Here is a 15,037-nt window from a genome sequence, read left to right on the forward strand (position 1 = left end):
TCATACATTTGATTCAAGCAGATTATGAACTCCCATTTTTACCCCATATACATATTGCAGATTCATATTGGTTCCACATCCACATACTGCCATAGTAGTGTCTGTTGTATTCTGCTGCCCTTCCTATCCTCTACTATCCCCCCTCCCCTCCCCTCTCCTCCCATCTTCTCTCTCTACCCCATCTACTGTAATTCATTTCTCTCTCTTGTTTTTTCCCCTTTCCCCTCACTTCCTCTTATATGTAATTTTGTATAACAATGAGGGTCTCCTTCCTTTACCATGCAATTTCCCTTCTCTCTCAAGTACTTATCTTATGCTAATTGTGAATATTTAGGCTTTAGTAAATGAGTAATTGTTGGTGATAAAGTAAGAATTTTGATACCAACTCCTAGGCAAGTGAACTGAACATGAAGATATAAGGTATCTACTGACGATTAAAATTTAAACAACCATATCATTTAAGAGGTGACTCAGAGTTGTCAGAGAGCAGAGATTGTTAAATGATAGTCTGAGGAGTACATTAGTGCTAAAAATAAGTTTGAAAACTATTATGTAGATTCTAAATTTTAAGATTAGCATGTCATTTTAAAAATCAATTTCTTTTGGTTTTTCGTGAAAATTAAGAGTACATAGGTCGGGCTGGGGTTGTAGCTTAGTGGTAAAGTGCTTGCCTCACATGCATCAAGCACTGGGTTCGATCCTCAGCACTACATAAATAAATAAAATAAAGTATTATGTCCTTCTACAACTAAATTTTTTTTAAAAAGAGTACCTAGGCTAAGTATATCAAAACAGCATCAACATTCGAGAAGAGAAGAGTTAATTATCTGCTATTTTTCAATTTTATGGAACATGTATTCAGTTCTCTTCTGTCGCCTGGGTCTTCAATGCTTAAGCTCAAACTGTTTTACTCAATTATCTTATCAATACAGCTTCTTTATATGCATTTATTTAGTTTGCAATATATTCCATAAACACAAAGAGTTGAGTTTAAGGAATGAATAATGTATCTATCAGGAAATGAGTAAAAAGACATCAATATACAAATTTTGTCAGAGAAACAAGATCTATTATGTAAGGATACTGTGAAAGAACAGGAGTTTTCGGTCTATGTAGTAGATGTATATGTACATATATATGAATACATACATGTATATTTATACTCCAACTTCTTTATCTTTCCACCCTCTTTTATCTCAATGTCTTATCCATCAAATTCATTCACATTTGTAACTATATGTATGTGTATGTATATATAAATATAAGCAATATTGAGTTTCATTTATTATCATTTTCATTTTAGTTACTTCTCCTTATTACCATCTGAACTAATAGTCAAGTTTCTTAGACTAAACTCACACTGAATTAATAAAGATGGTGCCATTTAGGTTTCTTTTGGACATAAAATTGACATACCTAAAATGGTACTGAATCTTTCTGTGACTATATTCCTTCAAATGACAACAGTAGTTTCAATTAGGCCCTTTGGTTCAATGGAGGTGTATCTTTCTATACCTTCATCAAGACTGAGACTATACTCAATAATAATAAAAATAATAAAAAGGAAAGTATGATCTTTCTACTAAGGAGATTTGGTTTAATGGGGTAATGAAGAGAAAATAGAATGCATGAAGAGTCTAAAGTGGAGAGAAAAAGTAGAACAGAAAAGTTTGGAACAAATTGTTGTGTTTCTAGTAGTGTAAATATATGTTCACAAGTATGTAAAGAGATGGAGAGACTTGTGAACCAATGATTTTTCATTGGAATCCCATGAGAAGGATTTAAATACAGAGATATGGTGAGAAGCTAAAAGTCTTAAGACAATTTGGCTATAATGTGGAGAATGATTTGCAACTGGAGAACAAAATTGGATAGAGAGAAATCACATGAGACTTGCTTAAAGGTCTCCAGGGAGAAGAGTGTGAAAGTTTAATGTAGGTTTCTGTGAGACAAAAGTGGACAAAATTGGGAACAATCTGTAGACAAAATATATTTGAACTTGTAATGGATTGAATACTGATGATAAGTTGTAAAGTTCACCTCTAAAAATCTAGTTTGCCCAATAAGATGAACTCTTGAACCACCCACTGAGAAAAAAAAAACTATCACCAGAAATAACATAAAATAATGAGAAGTTACTGCATTTATAGGCACTAAATACTTCGTGTGAATTTTTACTAGAATGTTTGAAACAAGCCTTATAAAGCTAAATACACTTGCAAAGAATCTGTTCTCTTATAGTGGCATATGGAAGACAAGATCTCAGAAATTTTTAAAAAGTGTTGTAATTCATTATTGAAGTCAATTTTTATATTATGCTAGAGAAACCAGTGAAGTATTTGGAATTGAGTGGTGCAAGAGAGTCACACCATAAAATATGCAATCACAAATTTTCTCATAATTGACTGTTCTCTAATAGAAATGGAAAAATTTCTAATCATATTTCTTATGTTCAGTTGATATGTGAAAAAAGTTTCAGCTACACTACTGTCGACTTTCCTTATCATCTTAAGTCAGTTATCCAGTATCATTTCTTCTGTGCAAATTATGTTATTGTCTAATATCTCTTCAATTTTTTGGTATTATTGTAAATATGATATATTTTCAATATTGTTTCTCAGAACTTCATAACATACTCTATTCCCATGAATCATATTTTCACTAAATGTTCAACTAGGATCTAAGTGCTCAGATTTGGTTTACTTTAATAGGTGTCACCAAGTCTGATGGCACATGCCTATATTTCTAGCTACTGGGGAGACGGAGGCAAAATGATCACAATTTGGGGCAGGCCTGAGCCACTTTGTGAAACCTATCTCAAAATCCTTCTAGAAATATGCACCATAAAATGAGAAGAGAGGGTGCTATTAAGAAATATGTTTTGTTGTGTATAGTGGTGCATGCCTGTAATCCCATGAACTCAGGAGGCTGAGACAAGAGGATGACAGGTTTGCCAGCTCAGCAACTTAGTGAGGCCCTAAACAATTTAGCAAGACCCTGTCTAAGAAGAAAGAGTTAAAAGAAAAAAAAGGGCTGGGGACATAATTCAGCACCCTTGAGTTCAATCTCCAGTATAAACAAACAACAAAAACAAACAAGCAAATAAATAAATAAATGAGAAATAAAGTAGGAAGGAAGTTTCAACTACTGGGAAGGTAGAGTCCAGTGACAGAGTACTAGCTTTGTATTGAACCTAGGGTGGTGGCAGCAGAAGAGTCGGAGGAGGTAGAGGAAAAGGAGGCAGCTGCAGTGGCAGGTTTTAACACAAAGACCAGAGACACTGAGGATTTGGAGATGGGATTGATATGGAAGTGTCATCTTTCACTCTCTAGACATTTTTCAATCTGAATGGTTTTTTTGAGAATGTTTGTGTAAATTTCTTTAACATTTAAAAAATTTTGAGATGATGTGTCAACATAAAAACATAAATTTCATGAAAGTATTTGATAATTAAATGTGTTAGACCAAAATATATTGAAATCCCTCTGCATATCAAGTATCTATAAGAGCAAAAACATAATTTTAAGGCTTATGAACAATATGAGAAGAGTCATCTCACCTTCATCCTATCAAATTTTTAATTTTAAGGTCATTTAGTAATATTTGCACAGGGATTGATAGCCTTTAGAATACTTTATGATTTCATAGTAAGAGGCACTATAATACATGATTATTTGAAAAGAACACAAGCTGAAAAGCATCCACTCAGGTCTGGAACATTTATATAAGCACTATATAAATATTTATTTATGGATTATTTTTATAATCCATTCCTTTTATTTCAATTCTCATTGTGTATATGATAACTTGATTCTTTAAGGCTTTGAGAGAAAAACATACCCATGGTTTCCTGTTGTTAATATATGTTTATTTGCCATACCAAAAAAAGAAAGAAAAATAATAAAGTTATACCTAAAATTAAAATTTGCAGAAAACCATATAATTTTTACTATGGTTATAAAAATATTCTCTATTTAGGTAAAGCCAATCATGTGTGTACTATAACATCTGAAATATAAAAATAGTTTATTATTAGAAAATCTTTCATAGTGATTCCTTATTCAATATGATTTCTCACAAATTAAAAATACCAATGCAATCTCAAATCATTATGATGCTTTTATTCTTCTAATCATATTTAAAAATTATCAGAAGTAAAAATATGCAAGAATGTCAAAGTAATTTTGAAAAAAAATTAAGAAAATGTTACTGTGAAATTCATCATATGACATATAAAATATACTATGATGCTAAACAAAATTTTAAATTTATGTTAATGGTACACTGATCTACAATTATTATTAAAAAATAAAATGAAGCCTTTATATATACTATAGAGCAATAGGGATCTTTCTCAATCACTCTACAAATGACAGAATTTTTGATATTTAGGGTGAAAGTTAAATCCCTACACATAATCATATACATATGCATTCAGATAAATCATAAATTTGAATGTAAAAAAAACTAAAATAAGTATTAAAATAAAGACTAGAAATTATTCCAATGTGTTGAATTTAAGATCATCCTAGCTATGGTGTGGTTGCACAAGAAGTAAAAGATCATCAGATCTCACTGGAAAAAGGTTCTTTCAATTGGCCAAAATTATTGAAAACAAAGTGCACTTGAAGAAAACAATATTTTTGTGTATGTACTGTGTTGTTTGTTTTAGCAATGATATTGGGAAAAGTTCAGATTAACACATTGCTAATTATTTAAAAAGATGTAGTATTCATGAAGGTTATATGAAAGTACTTTTCCAAACTTTTTTTGAATACTCTAATTTTCACTTAGTGTAATATGTGTGTACTAGTATAGGTTTTTTTAGACTTATGATTAAAGATGACCATTAAAGCATTTTTTTGCATAAAAAATTATATTTTTCAAAATATAAATAAATTATTATATACTCATGTAATTCATCTGATCATTAAAAATAATAATGAATCTATGACATACTGAGATCTGCAAACAACTGTAAATAAAAAGTAAATTGCACAATGATTTTAATAATGTTATTCTGTTATGTATTAAAAATTAGTGATGTACCATATGCAAATTAATAAGCCAGTAAATGGATAAACAAATCATGATATATTCACAGAACAGTGTACACATAAGAAAAAAAAAAGAAATACCTCATTGATAAATTTAAAAAACTTGGCTTAATCTCATGACCATTTCTCTGAGTAAAATAGGACAGAAAGTAGGTATATTTATATCTAAAAAAAGTAAAGTTGCAGAGGGGAGTGAGGCAATCCAAGGAAAATAATAGATTACATAGGAAAAATAGTTTGGGATTATGGGGGTGGTATAATTTTGATTGTGGTGATGGGTAAACTTTTAAAATTGTAACTGTGTTGTACATATTTGAACATCTATAGTTTATTATATAACAAATATAACTTAATAAACCTGAAAAATGCTACTTATGTGCCAACATAATTTCATAGAAAAATAACCTTGTTGTACAAAACAAAATTATTACCTCTTAAGAGGGCTGTGGATTTTGAGGAAACAGTAAAAATTTTCATTTTTCGTGTTGTATAACTATATGTCAATTTTTATGTTATGTATATTCAAATATAAAATTGGAAATTAAAAATACCATAATAATTATATGGTATAGAATTCCCATGCCATAGAATAGATTTAGTGGGAATTTAAGGATCAATATACTGTTGAAAAAGATTTTCAATTAATTTATACTTCTAATTTTTAGAAAGATCTTTTTATCTACCATTTGCTGGCCAATGTTCCAGAACATATTAGGATTACAGCAATGAGCTAATCTGCAAAAATACCTGCTGAGGTAGGCCACAGATAGCAACATAATAGTTGGAAAAATTATATGGCAGATTGGTAAAGATAAGAACTGTGATAATTAAAACCAAAAAGAGCACAACATAATAGACTAATCAGAAGACAGGAGTGGGGAAATAGACAGCAATTATGAATGTTTTGCATTAAAATGCAAACATTTGGGCAAAACTTGAAGGAGTTAGTAATTACACCATGTAGGATATTAGGGTAAAGACCATTTTAGGTAGAAGAAACATTTCACACAAGACTTCACAATAGCAAGTACTAATGGATTTTAGACAGAACACAGCTTCCCTGGAGAAAAGTGTGTAAAGGGAAAAATAATGGGAGACAAAGTCAGAGAAGTAACAGAAGAGTGGATCTCATAAGGACATGTAAGACATTATGAGGCTTTGTCTTTGGAAGTGGGGAAAAACACAGGATATACTTCTCAGAAGTAAAATGTTACACAATCTATGTTTTCGAAGGAACATTTTGGTTTCTAGGCTGTGAAGGAGAAGGAAAGCAAGATGATTGCTTAGGAGACAATTGTACCAATCCAGAAGAGAATTGATAGTGGTTCAAATCCAGGTGCTTTCAGATCATATCTCATTTTTGAGATATGACCCAATTTCTTTCTCAAGATTATCTCCTCTTTGTTTCTGTGACTCTGTATTCTCTTGTTTTCTCTTAACAAATTGTCCTCTCCTTGTCATCTTTTTAATCTCATAAAGTAACTAACTCCTGGATATACCTTGGAAACCTGGATATTCTCAACAGGATTGCCAGATTCTCCAGCTATGAGGAAAGGAGAGGAATCAAAAATGACTCCCGAGATTTTTACTTCAAGCATGTGGCAAATGAACAGTTGCCATTAAATAACATTTGAGGAAGCAGGTTTAGTCAATCATGGAAGTTTATTTGAGGGCAAGGTACTTCTGGAGAATTTTTAGATAGCCCAGATGAAAAGCAAAGTAAGCAGTTAGACATTGGCTGATACCAGTTAGGTAACTGGATGCATGTGGATGTATGGTAAACCATGAAACTATCTGAACTCAACAAAGAAGAAAGGAAACAGAACCACAGCTGATCTTGGAGGTATTCAATTTTAAGCAAGGAGGAGAAAATGAGTTAGCAAAAGTAACAACATGGTAAGAAAATAACAATACATTTTTCAATCAACAATAAAAGAGTAACTACGTTGGTGACTCATTTTAGCACCATTTCTTTTAGTTTTATTGTCACAGAAAATGATGTAACAGACAAAAGATCTGTTTAAAATTTGGATGAAGAGATTAGTATTATTACTATGTGGAGATCCATGTGAGATATCTCCTCCATTGTTCTTTTCTTTCATGGGTATCTCTAGACCACAGATCTAAGATCCAGCCTTGAATACACCACTCACTGACTACTTGATATTTCTCATGGATCTCTTATAGACATCTCAATGAGTAACTAAAACCAAACCTGCAGTTTACCATTATCAGAATCCTAAGGTTGTATAACCCAGCATTTCAATTTATCAGTCTTGAGTATTTTCTGTCTTCATTTCTGCATTCACTCTATTGACAAAGCTTTCCTAAAGTTATATTTCCAGCCACTACTTTCCATCTGCTTGAAATGACAGTAGCGCAACCTATCACCACCTTTAACTTGGAGCACAATAGCTTTTTATATGGACTTCATTTCTTCTCATGAAACATTCTCTGCCTTGGAAGTAGAATTATTGTTTTAGGTATTTATAAAATGGTATTACTTCCTCCTCAACTCTTAGATCTTAGCTCAAATCTTCTCTTCAAATGGACTATTATTGATTATATTCTACAATGCTGACAACATCAGTATTTTTCTTTTTTAGTCCATTATTTATTTCCTTGAACACAGTTTTCAAACTTGAAATTTTTGTATACCAAGAACTCAGCACTCAAATAAACTTTTAGCAGGTTTTAAATAAACCTTCGATTATGAATGAATAAATCTTGCCTGGTTCATCTTCAAATACTATAAGGTCTGATTAATGATTTATTCAGCATTAATAATTTTAAACTAAAGTGTTTTATATGGTATTATATTCTAAAACAAGACTTTGAAGTCTTGCATAGGCACACATACACACACAATTTGTGGGTACTTATCCACTTGTATGCTTGTGTGTATGTAGATGTGTGTTGCACATAGACCCATAAGTTAGGTACTAGGACTTAATTACAATATGAAATATAATAACTATACATAATTATACATTTGCTAAAAACTTTTTAGGAAACAATAGCCTAACCAGTTTGGGGGGCGGGAAATATAATGATTGTTCATGAATAAAATTATATGCATGTTCATCTTGAACATTATCTTTTGTATAAAAGAAAATACGCCAAAATAGTATTCATGAGTCAAAATCAAATAGGTCATAGCAACCTGAGCATTTGTTTTGCTTAGGAATATTTAAATCCTTAATGGTAAAAATCTAATCTGTTCTTTCATAGTAATTTGCATTTTTCCAAACATTGACCTACTTTATAGTGCTTGCCGTCATATATTTTTCCATACAGCATTTTTAATGGAAATGATAAATTACCAGAAAGTATGTACAATTGTTACATAATGCTTTCTTATTATATCTGACTGCTAAAATTTAAATTCAGAAATCTCATTATGCTTTACATATAGATTGGATCATGTCAGTCTTTTAAGTTTTAAATTATTTAATTTTCTTAAAGGAAAAATTTCATCCATTTTGTATAGCCCAGGGGATTAGAAAATTATAAGCATTTCTAACTATAAAATAACTAACTCTGCATTTGAAATTTAAATTTGTAATCATAATTAGTATTCTAAAAATTTTACAGATTGCTGAAGAGTATTCCCTTAATAATTAAAAAGAAAAAGAAAAGAAAGATTATATTGAAAATTACCTTCCCTTGGAATGAACTTCAGTTAATATTTTAGTTTTTGAGCAATATTGTAACACAGCATAGTCTTTCAGTATCTGTGGAGATGCTTTCAGGACATCCTGCTATTACATGGCTAACTCCTTCCATCTGGCTCACTGAGATTGATGTTATAACTAATGTGTCCACAGTTTGATTCGTGCATTTTCCTCTCCTTTTCCTATTGATTCATAGATAAAAATCAATGTGCCATAATCAGTCTAGGGAAAATTCTTGAATTTCATCTTCAAAAGATTGAGGAAGTTTCAGTCATTATGGTTTAATATCTGTGTTAAAACTTGAATATAAAATAGATCCCACACTCATTAAATTAATGAATGACTAGCTGGTGACTGTTCAAAAAGCAAATGCTTTAAACGGCAGAGTGAGTCTTAAGGGTAGAAAATCAATACTTTATATATAAGATGAATTTCACAGGAATAAATGCAAGTTATCCAGGTAATATGTGAACATATATAATATATTACAGATCTTTTGCAAATCATGTATTTTTTTTAATCTGGAAAACTTTTATTGGAAAAAACTTTAGACATTGTTGGCCTCAATAATGTAGTTTTTTTTTTCAGAGATTAATCTGAGACTCAGCAAGGTGACATTTCTTTAGTTAATTGCTCTATAATTCACATTGCTTATTAAATTAAGGTGGTAAAAATAGATTTATTCCATCTTTATAATATCGAGATACCTGAATTTACAAAAATGATTCAGAGACCAAAGTTAATAGCTGCCTTCATTCATGTATTAATGTGTATATTTTTAAATAATATACTGGCTGAAATATATAAGGAATTTAGCTTAGAGCACAATGCTAAAACTCCTGACTCAGAGGCTTCATGACTTGTATCTGGCTATAATGGACTACGCAATAGAAAATAAACTCCTACTATCACAGTTACCCACTTTTCTTCCTCGTGAATACAATTTGTCATGGTAAGTCTAGAAGAACAGAAGTAAACCAAAGTCCAGGTGATACAGCACAAATTATCACTTTCAATAAATAGTAACTACATTAAGTTTCATATGCTATTCGCTAAAGGATAATCAATAGCTTTGCAATGAGTTGTGAAAATTTGCATAACACATTAATGAAGTTAAATATAAGAAACATAAATAAACAAAATATATACAGGTAAATGGCTATAATTACAAGAAAACATATATAAATATATCTATATATATGGATAAAAATCAGTTATTGAATATTAAATGTATATAACTATTAAATGTTGAGTGAAACGTTGGCTTCTGAGCTACAATACATTTTGTTCACTGGAGTACATTGGTTATATTTGAATATCTCTAAGGAAAACTAAATATAATCAAACCACTTTCACTAAAAAAAAAAAACAAAAAAAAAACTACATCTAAATTAACTAAAAGATGTGGCCAGATGTAGTGGAACATGCCTATAATTCCCAAAACTCAGGAGGCTGAGGCAGCAGGATTGCAAGATTGAGGCCTGTCCTAGTAACTTATTTGGTTTCAAAGTAAAAAATAAAATAACTTTTAAAAAGGGGCGGAAAAGTAGCTCAATGGTAAAATTCCCCTGAAACCATCCCCAGTAATAATGATGATAATAATAATCATGTGAGTGTTTTTAAAGTTCAAATATAAGTTGTAAATAATTGTTAATGTAATAGTTTCTGGCAGAGTAGAATATCTTGCTATTCCCCTTCCTCAGCATCACCAAAAGAATCATCATCTGTTAATAGAAAACATTTATACAGGACATAATATGTCCCAAGAAATGTTAAACATTGATATATATTATATAAAATTAACTTGTATATAATTATATGCAATTAATAATAGTGTATTATATATTTATTTATTTAACCCTCACTAGACCTTCATGAAATAGTACAAAGAAACTAAGCATCTACTAAGGGACAGGAACAAAATTAAAACCCAGACAAGTATAATTCCACAGTATATATTCTTTATTATATCATTAACAAGTAAAATAGTGTCATAACAGCAATGATTTACAAAGTAGACTTGTGTTTTAGAGATAAAGCTAATGCTAATTAATGAATCTGAATCAGTTTTCGGTCTGATAGAGTGAAAGGAGATTACTTTTTAGACACAGAAGAAACACTTGGAGTTGAGTTAATTTAAATCTGGATTCGAAAGCCAATGACACCTCTTTTAAAACCAGCTTATTGCTAACTATTGTTACTAAAATTAAAATATGTTCCATATTTACATCATATTGATATAATTCAAATCTTTATGGTAGATACCACAGCAAAAAGTAGTGAGGACTTCCAAACAGGTAACTCTGATTCTTTTTAAATACGAAGTTTCAGTTACATCCTGCTGATAGTGCTTGACTTGTGGGTTGTGTGGGAATAGGCCAGGGTCTTTAAAAACAAGTATTCATTTGTCATTTTCTGCCCAGGTTACTTCAAAATATAAAACACATAATAACTTGACACGCCCTCAAACAAAAAGGGATTGTCTACAACCACAAATCTAAACAAATGTTCTAGTTTATTTTTCTCAAAAAGAATAAACATCATAATCAACATGTCCATCACACACCAGCAAGCAATAGTGTTCTGTTTTGGATGTTCCCTGAAATACAGTTATCAGGAGTCAGAAGAAATAGTTACACTTCCAAGTTGACCTCTTGCCCTAGAACAGAAGTAGTCTTCTGATACTGTTAAAGTTGTAACAATTTCTACTACTTTGCATCATTTTGTAATGTAAAAATATGAAGTGATTTTCACATTCTCATCTCATGACCAAAAAAGGCTTATATTCCTAATATGTTGTGAAACTCAATGAAATAAAATGTCCACTATGCTCAGTATCATTCATTACCATTCTTATATAGCTAAGGCAAATGAATTAAACCAAAAACATAAAATTATGCTGGTAATGTAAATAAATTATGTGCTTTTTTAAAAATAAATAAGTAGAGAATTTTTTTCCTATGTTGGGAGACTGTCAGGAGGAATAAATGAATATGTCAATTAATTCCTATGGTCAGATATTTTGATTTTATCTTAAAATTAAAGGATGGAAAATATGGCCTTCAAATAGTCAATGTTATTTACTTACAATCAAGCCACTGTTCGTTTGTCTTTTTTGTCGGCCAGGGATTCTTTTGTAGAAAATTCCGCCTGGATTAAACTGAGTACTCCAAATAATCATATCTCTTTGATAATATACATCCATCCCTGTTATCCTTGAATTATGTTCAATATGAGAAATTTGTTGATGATCACCACTGTAGTTGAATGGATATATAAAACCCAGGATATCAGTGTCATTAGCAATGTAGAGAACTTGATCTTCAGAGCCTGGAGATTATTATAATAAAATACAAAAATAAAGTAAATTTCAACTACAGTAAAAGCAATAATTGTACTTTTAAATTAAGAACTGTTATGCTTAACACAGATTCTTCTGCAATGAAAATGAACATACTTTGTATCACTTTTTAGCAGTCACAACTTATAATTTCTGATGCCTGCTTTTCTGAACATTTATAATAGTTATTGGTATGGTTTTTCTAACACCAAAACTTACCTTTGGGCTCCAAATTTGGAACTTGTAAAAGACATCATTTTTACAAAGACAGATTTTTATTTGGTAAGTCAAAATATATTATATTCTAATATTTTGATTCTCAACATTTAGATGTTCAGTTGTTAGTCATTACTGTCAAAATTTCTGAGCTAATGGCTTAGAATGTTGACTGTTCCTCTAAAGCTCAAACATGAAAATTAAGATAAAAAGATTACACTTCCTCACATTTATATATCTGAAATTCTGTTATTTTATTGTATACAGACTTAAGTCTTTATTACATTAAATTTCTATGATCTCAAAATTATCTAGAATACTATTAACTTGAACACATCATCTCAGTGTTTTGAACATACAACATAATATTAATGTCATATACAATATTGTATTAATGTCATTTATACTAAAAATTAAAATCCTATGGATGAATCCTGAAAATATTAATTAAAACACTAATGTAATTCTAAACATGGATTGAATTTAATATTTAGTTTCTGAAAATAAATCTATATTAATAATAATACATACTGAGGTATAAGTTCTGATCTTTAATCTTAATAGCTGTCACTTGGAGAATTTTTATTATAGGTCAGACAGTATTGTAAGCAATTCACAATTTATTTGCATTTCTCACAACCATGAATAAAGATATTAGTATTCCTCTTTTCTAGACGAAGAACTAGGGTTTGAAATATTTAGTAATTTCTTCACATCACACAACCTGAAAAGCATAGTGCTAAGATTCAAATCTAAGAACACATAATACAAGCTCCTACACCAATCCATGGCATCACATGCTTTTTTTTTTTTGTATAATAACAATCTCATTAACAATGTCCATTCATACTCTTTAGCCAACAACATGGGAGTTATAATATTATTTAATAAAAATGTATGAAAATTAAAAGTTCAGGGGCTGGGGATGTGGCTCAAGTGGTAGCACGCTCGCCTGGCATGCATGCGGTCCCGGGTTCTATCCTCAGCACCACATACAAACAAAGATGTTGTGTCTGCCAAAAACTAAAAAAATAAATATTAAAATTCTCTCTCTCTCTCTCTCTCTCTCTCTCTCTCTCTCTTTGAAAAAATAAAAGTTCAACACTTATACCTGTTATTTATTTTTTTAATGGCACTGGTAAGTGCAAGAGGTATAATATTTCAAATAAGATATTGTCTTAAAATTTTTAAAATCCCTAGAACAGAAGTATTATTCTGACACTGCTAAAGTTGAAACTTTATTTTTTTTTTTGTAATGATAACTTTTATCCTTTTAATTTTATCCTACTGGTTAATAATTTCTCATATGCACTGAAAGTAAATCATAAACAAAGAAACTTTATATATTGTGACTTAAACTGGTTTATAAATACTTCCCTGTTCTTACAAATTATTTCAAACACAAAGTGATTTTGACACTAGCTATATATCTTACAGTCATTTCTATAAACTTTCCAAAGTTAGAATATTTTTAGAGCATACAAAATGCAGATACAAAGAAGGAATGAGTTTAAATGTTCTACAGTTTAATGGGGTGATGACTGATTATAACAATTCATTATAAAAAAATAGAAGGGGGAAATTTTAAGGTTCCTAATAGGAAGAAATGATAAATACTTGAGAAGATGGAAATGCATCCATATTATATACAAGTACCAAATTATCATATAATACTTCATAAATATATATAATTAATATGACTATTAAAATTTAATTTTAAAAATGTTGGTCAAATCCTGAAAATATTTAGCAAGAAAAATCTATTCATAATTTCAGGAATGAAGTTACTGCTAAAATTCAATATGAATCATCTATTTCCTATATTTTAACATAGCATTTTTAATAGTATTTTACAATAATGATTCCAACCTTACCTTTTGCTATGCAGGTATTATTTCTTTCTTGGAAATTCTGGTCACACACACATTTATATGATCCTTCTATATTTATACATTGGTGGGAACATGTGCCAAACACCAAACATTCATTAAGGTCTAGAAAAGAAAAACTCCAAATAGCATCATCATAAATTTCATTCTTTCTATATTTCCAAAGAAACCAAAATTATTTTTCTCCTTCACCTTCTTATTACTACTATTTTCATTGGTTTTTAAAGTCTTAAATGTATGACTTGCTCTGCAATATTTTGAGATCCAAAATTATTTTTCACAATAGTTACAATATTTTAAAAAAACATTATTTTTACATTACTTGTTAGTCCACTTAGAGTATTAAAATAAGTATTTCAAATTTCCTTACTATTTTTGTTCACTCAAATTAAGACCTCAACATTTCCTTGTAAGCCTCTTTCTAATCACATCCCTCTTTATACTTGTACATGTTGTTGGCTTATTCCTTTGTCTTTCAAGATCCTTGTCCATTTTTTGTACAGAATGTCTGCTCCTGTTTCAAGACCCACTTGAAATGCAGCCTTCCCTCTTGTCTGCCAATACATGGAAGGGATGATCCATCCCTTAGTTTCTTCTTTTATGTTTTCCCAGTGTCTCTTTCTTATAACATGACTCATATGATATTTCAGAAACATTCTCATATATTCATATCCCTACATGATTTTCAGTCATTGAGGATATTAAGTACAAAGTATTCATTTTTATTGCCACATTTTGGACAATGATTGGCAGAGAATGAAAATTTGGATGTACCACTAACACACTTCTGTGTTCATACATAGAAACAGGGCTGTAAAATGAGGCTATGTGAATTAAGCAAACAAAATCCTTAATGCCTAG

General features: G+C 30.3%; 1 protein-coding gene across 5 annotated transcripts in view; it reads right to left on the reverse strand.

The window, feature by feature from the left end:
* Window positions 1-15,037, reverse strand: part of Lrp1b (LDL receptor related protein 1B) — a 1,779,935-nt gene that overhangs the window by 99,499 nt on the left and 1,665,399 nt on the right. For 4 of the 5 annotated variants that reach the window (XM_078017329.1, XM_078017328.1, XM_078017330.1 and 1 more), the window contains exons 76-77: window positions 14,162-14,281; window positions 11,820-12,061 (exon numbers count right to left, since the gene is read on the reverse strand). In XM_078017329.1, coding sequence (XP_077873455.1) covers window positions 11,820-12,061; window positions 14,162-14,281 — 362 coding nt within the window. Of the gene's footprint in view, window positions 1-11,819; window positions 12,062-14,161; window positions 14,282-15,037 lie in introns of those variants that run through there. The other variant, XM_078017332.1, reaches the window with a different exon arrangement.

The sequence above is a fragment of the Ictidomys tridecemlineatus genome, chromosome 7 (assembly GCF_052094955.1).
Source record: "Ictidomys tridecemlineatus isolate mIctTri1 chromosome 7, mIctTri1.hap1, whole genome shotgun sequence".
Classification (NCBI taxonomy): Eukaryota; Metazoa; Chordata; class Mammalia; order Rodentia; family Sciuridae; genus Ictidomys; species Ictidomys tridecemlineatus.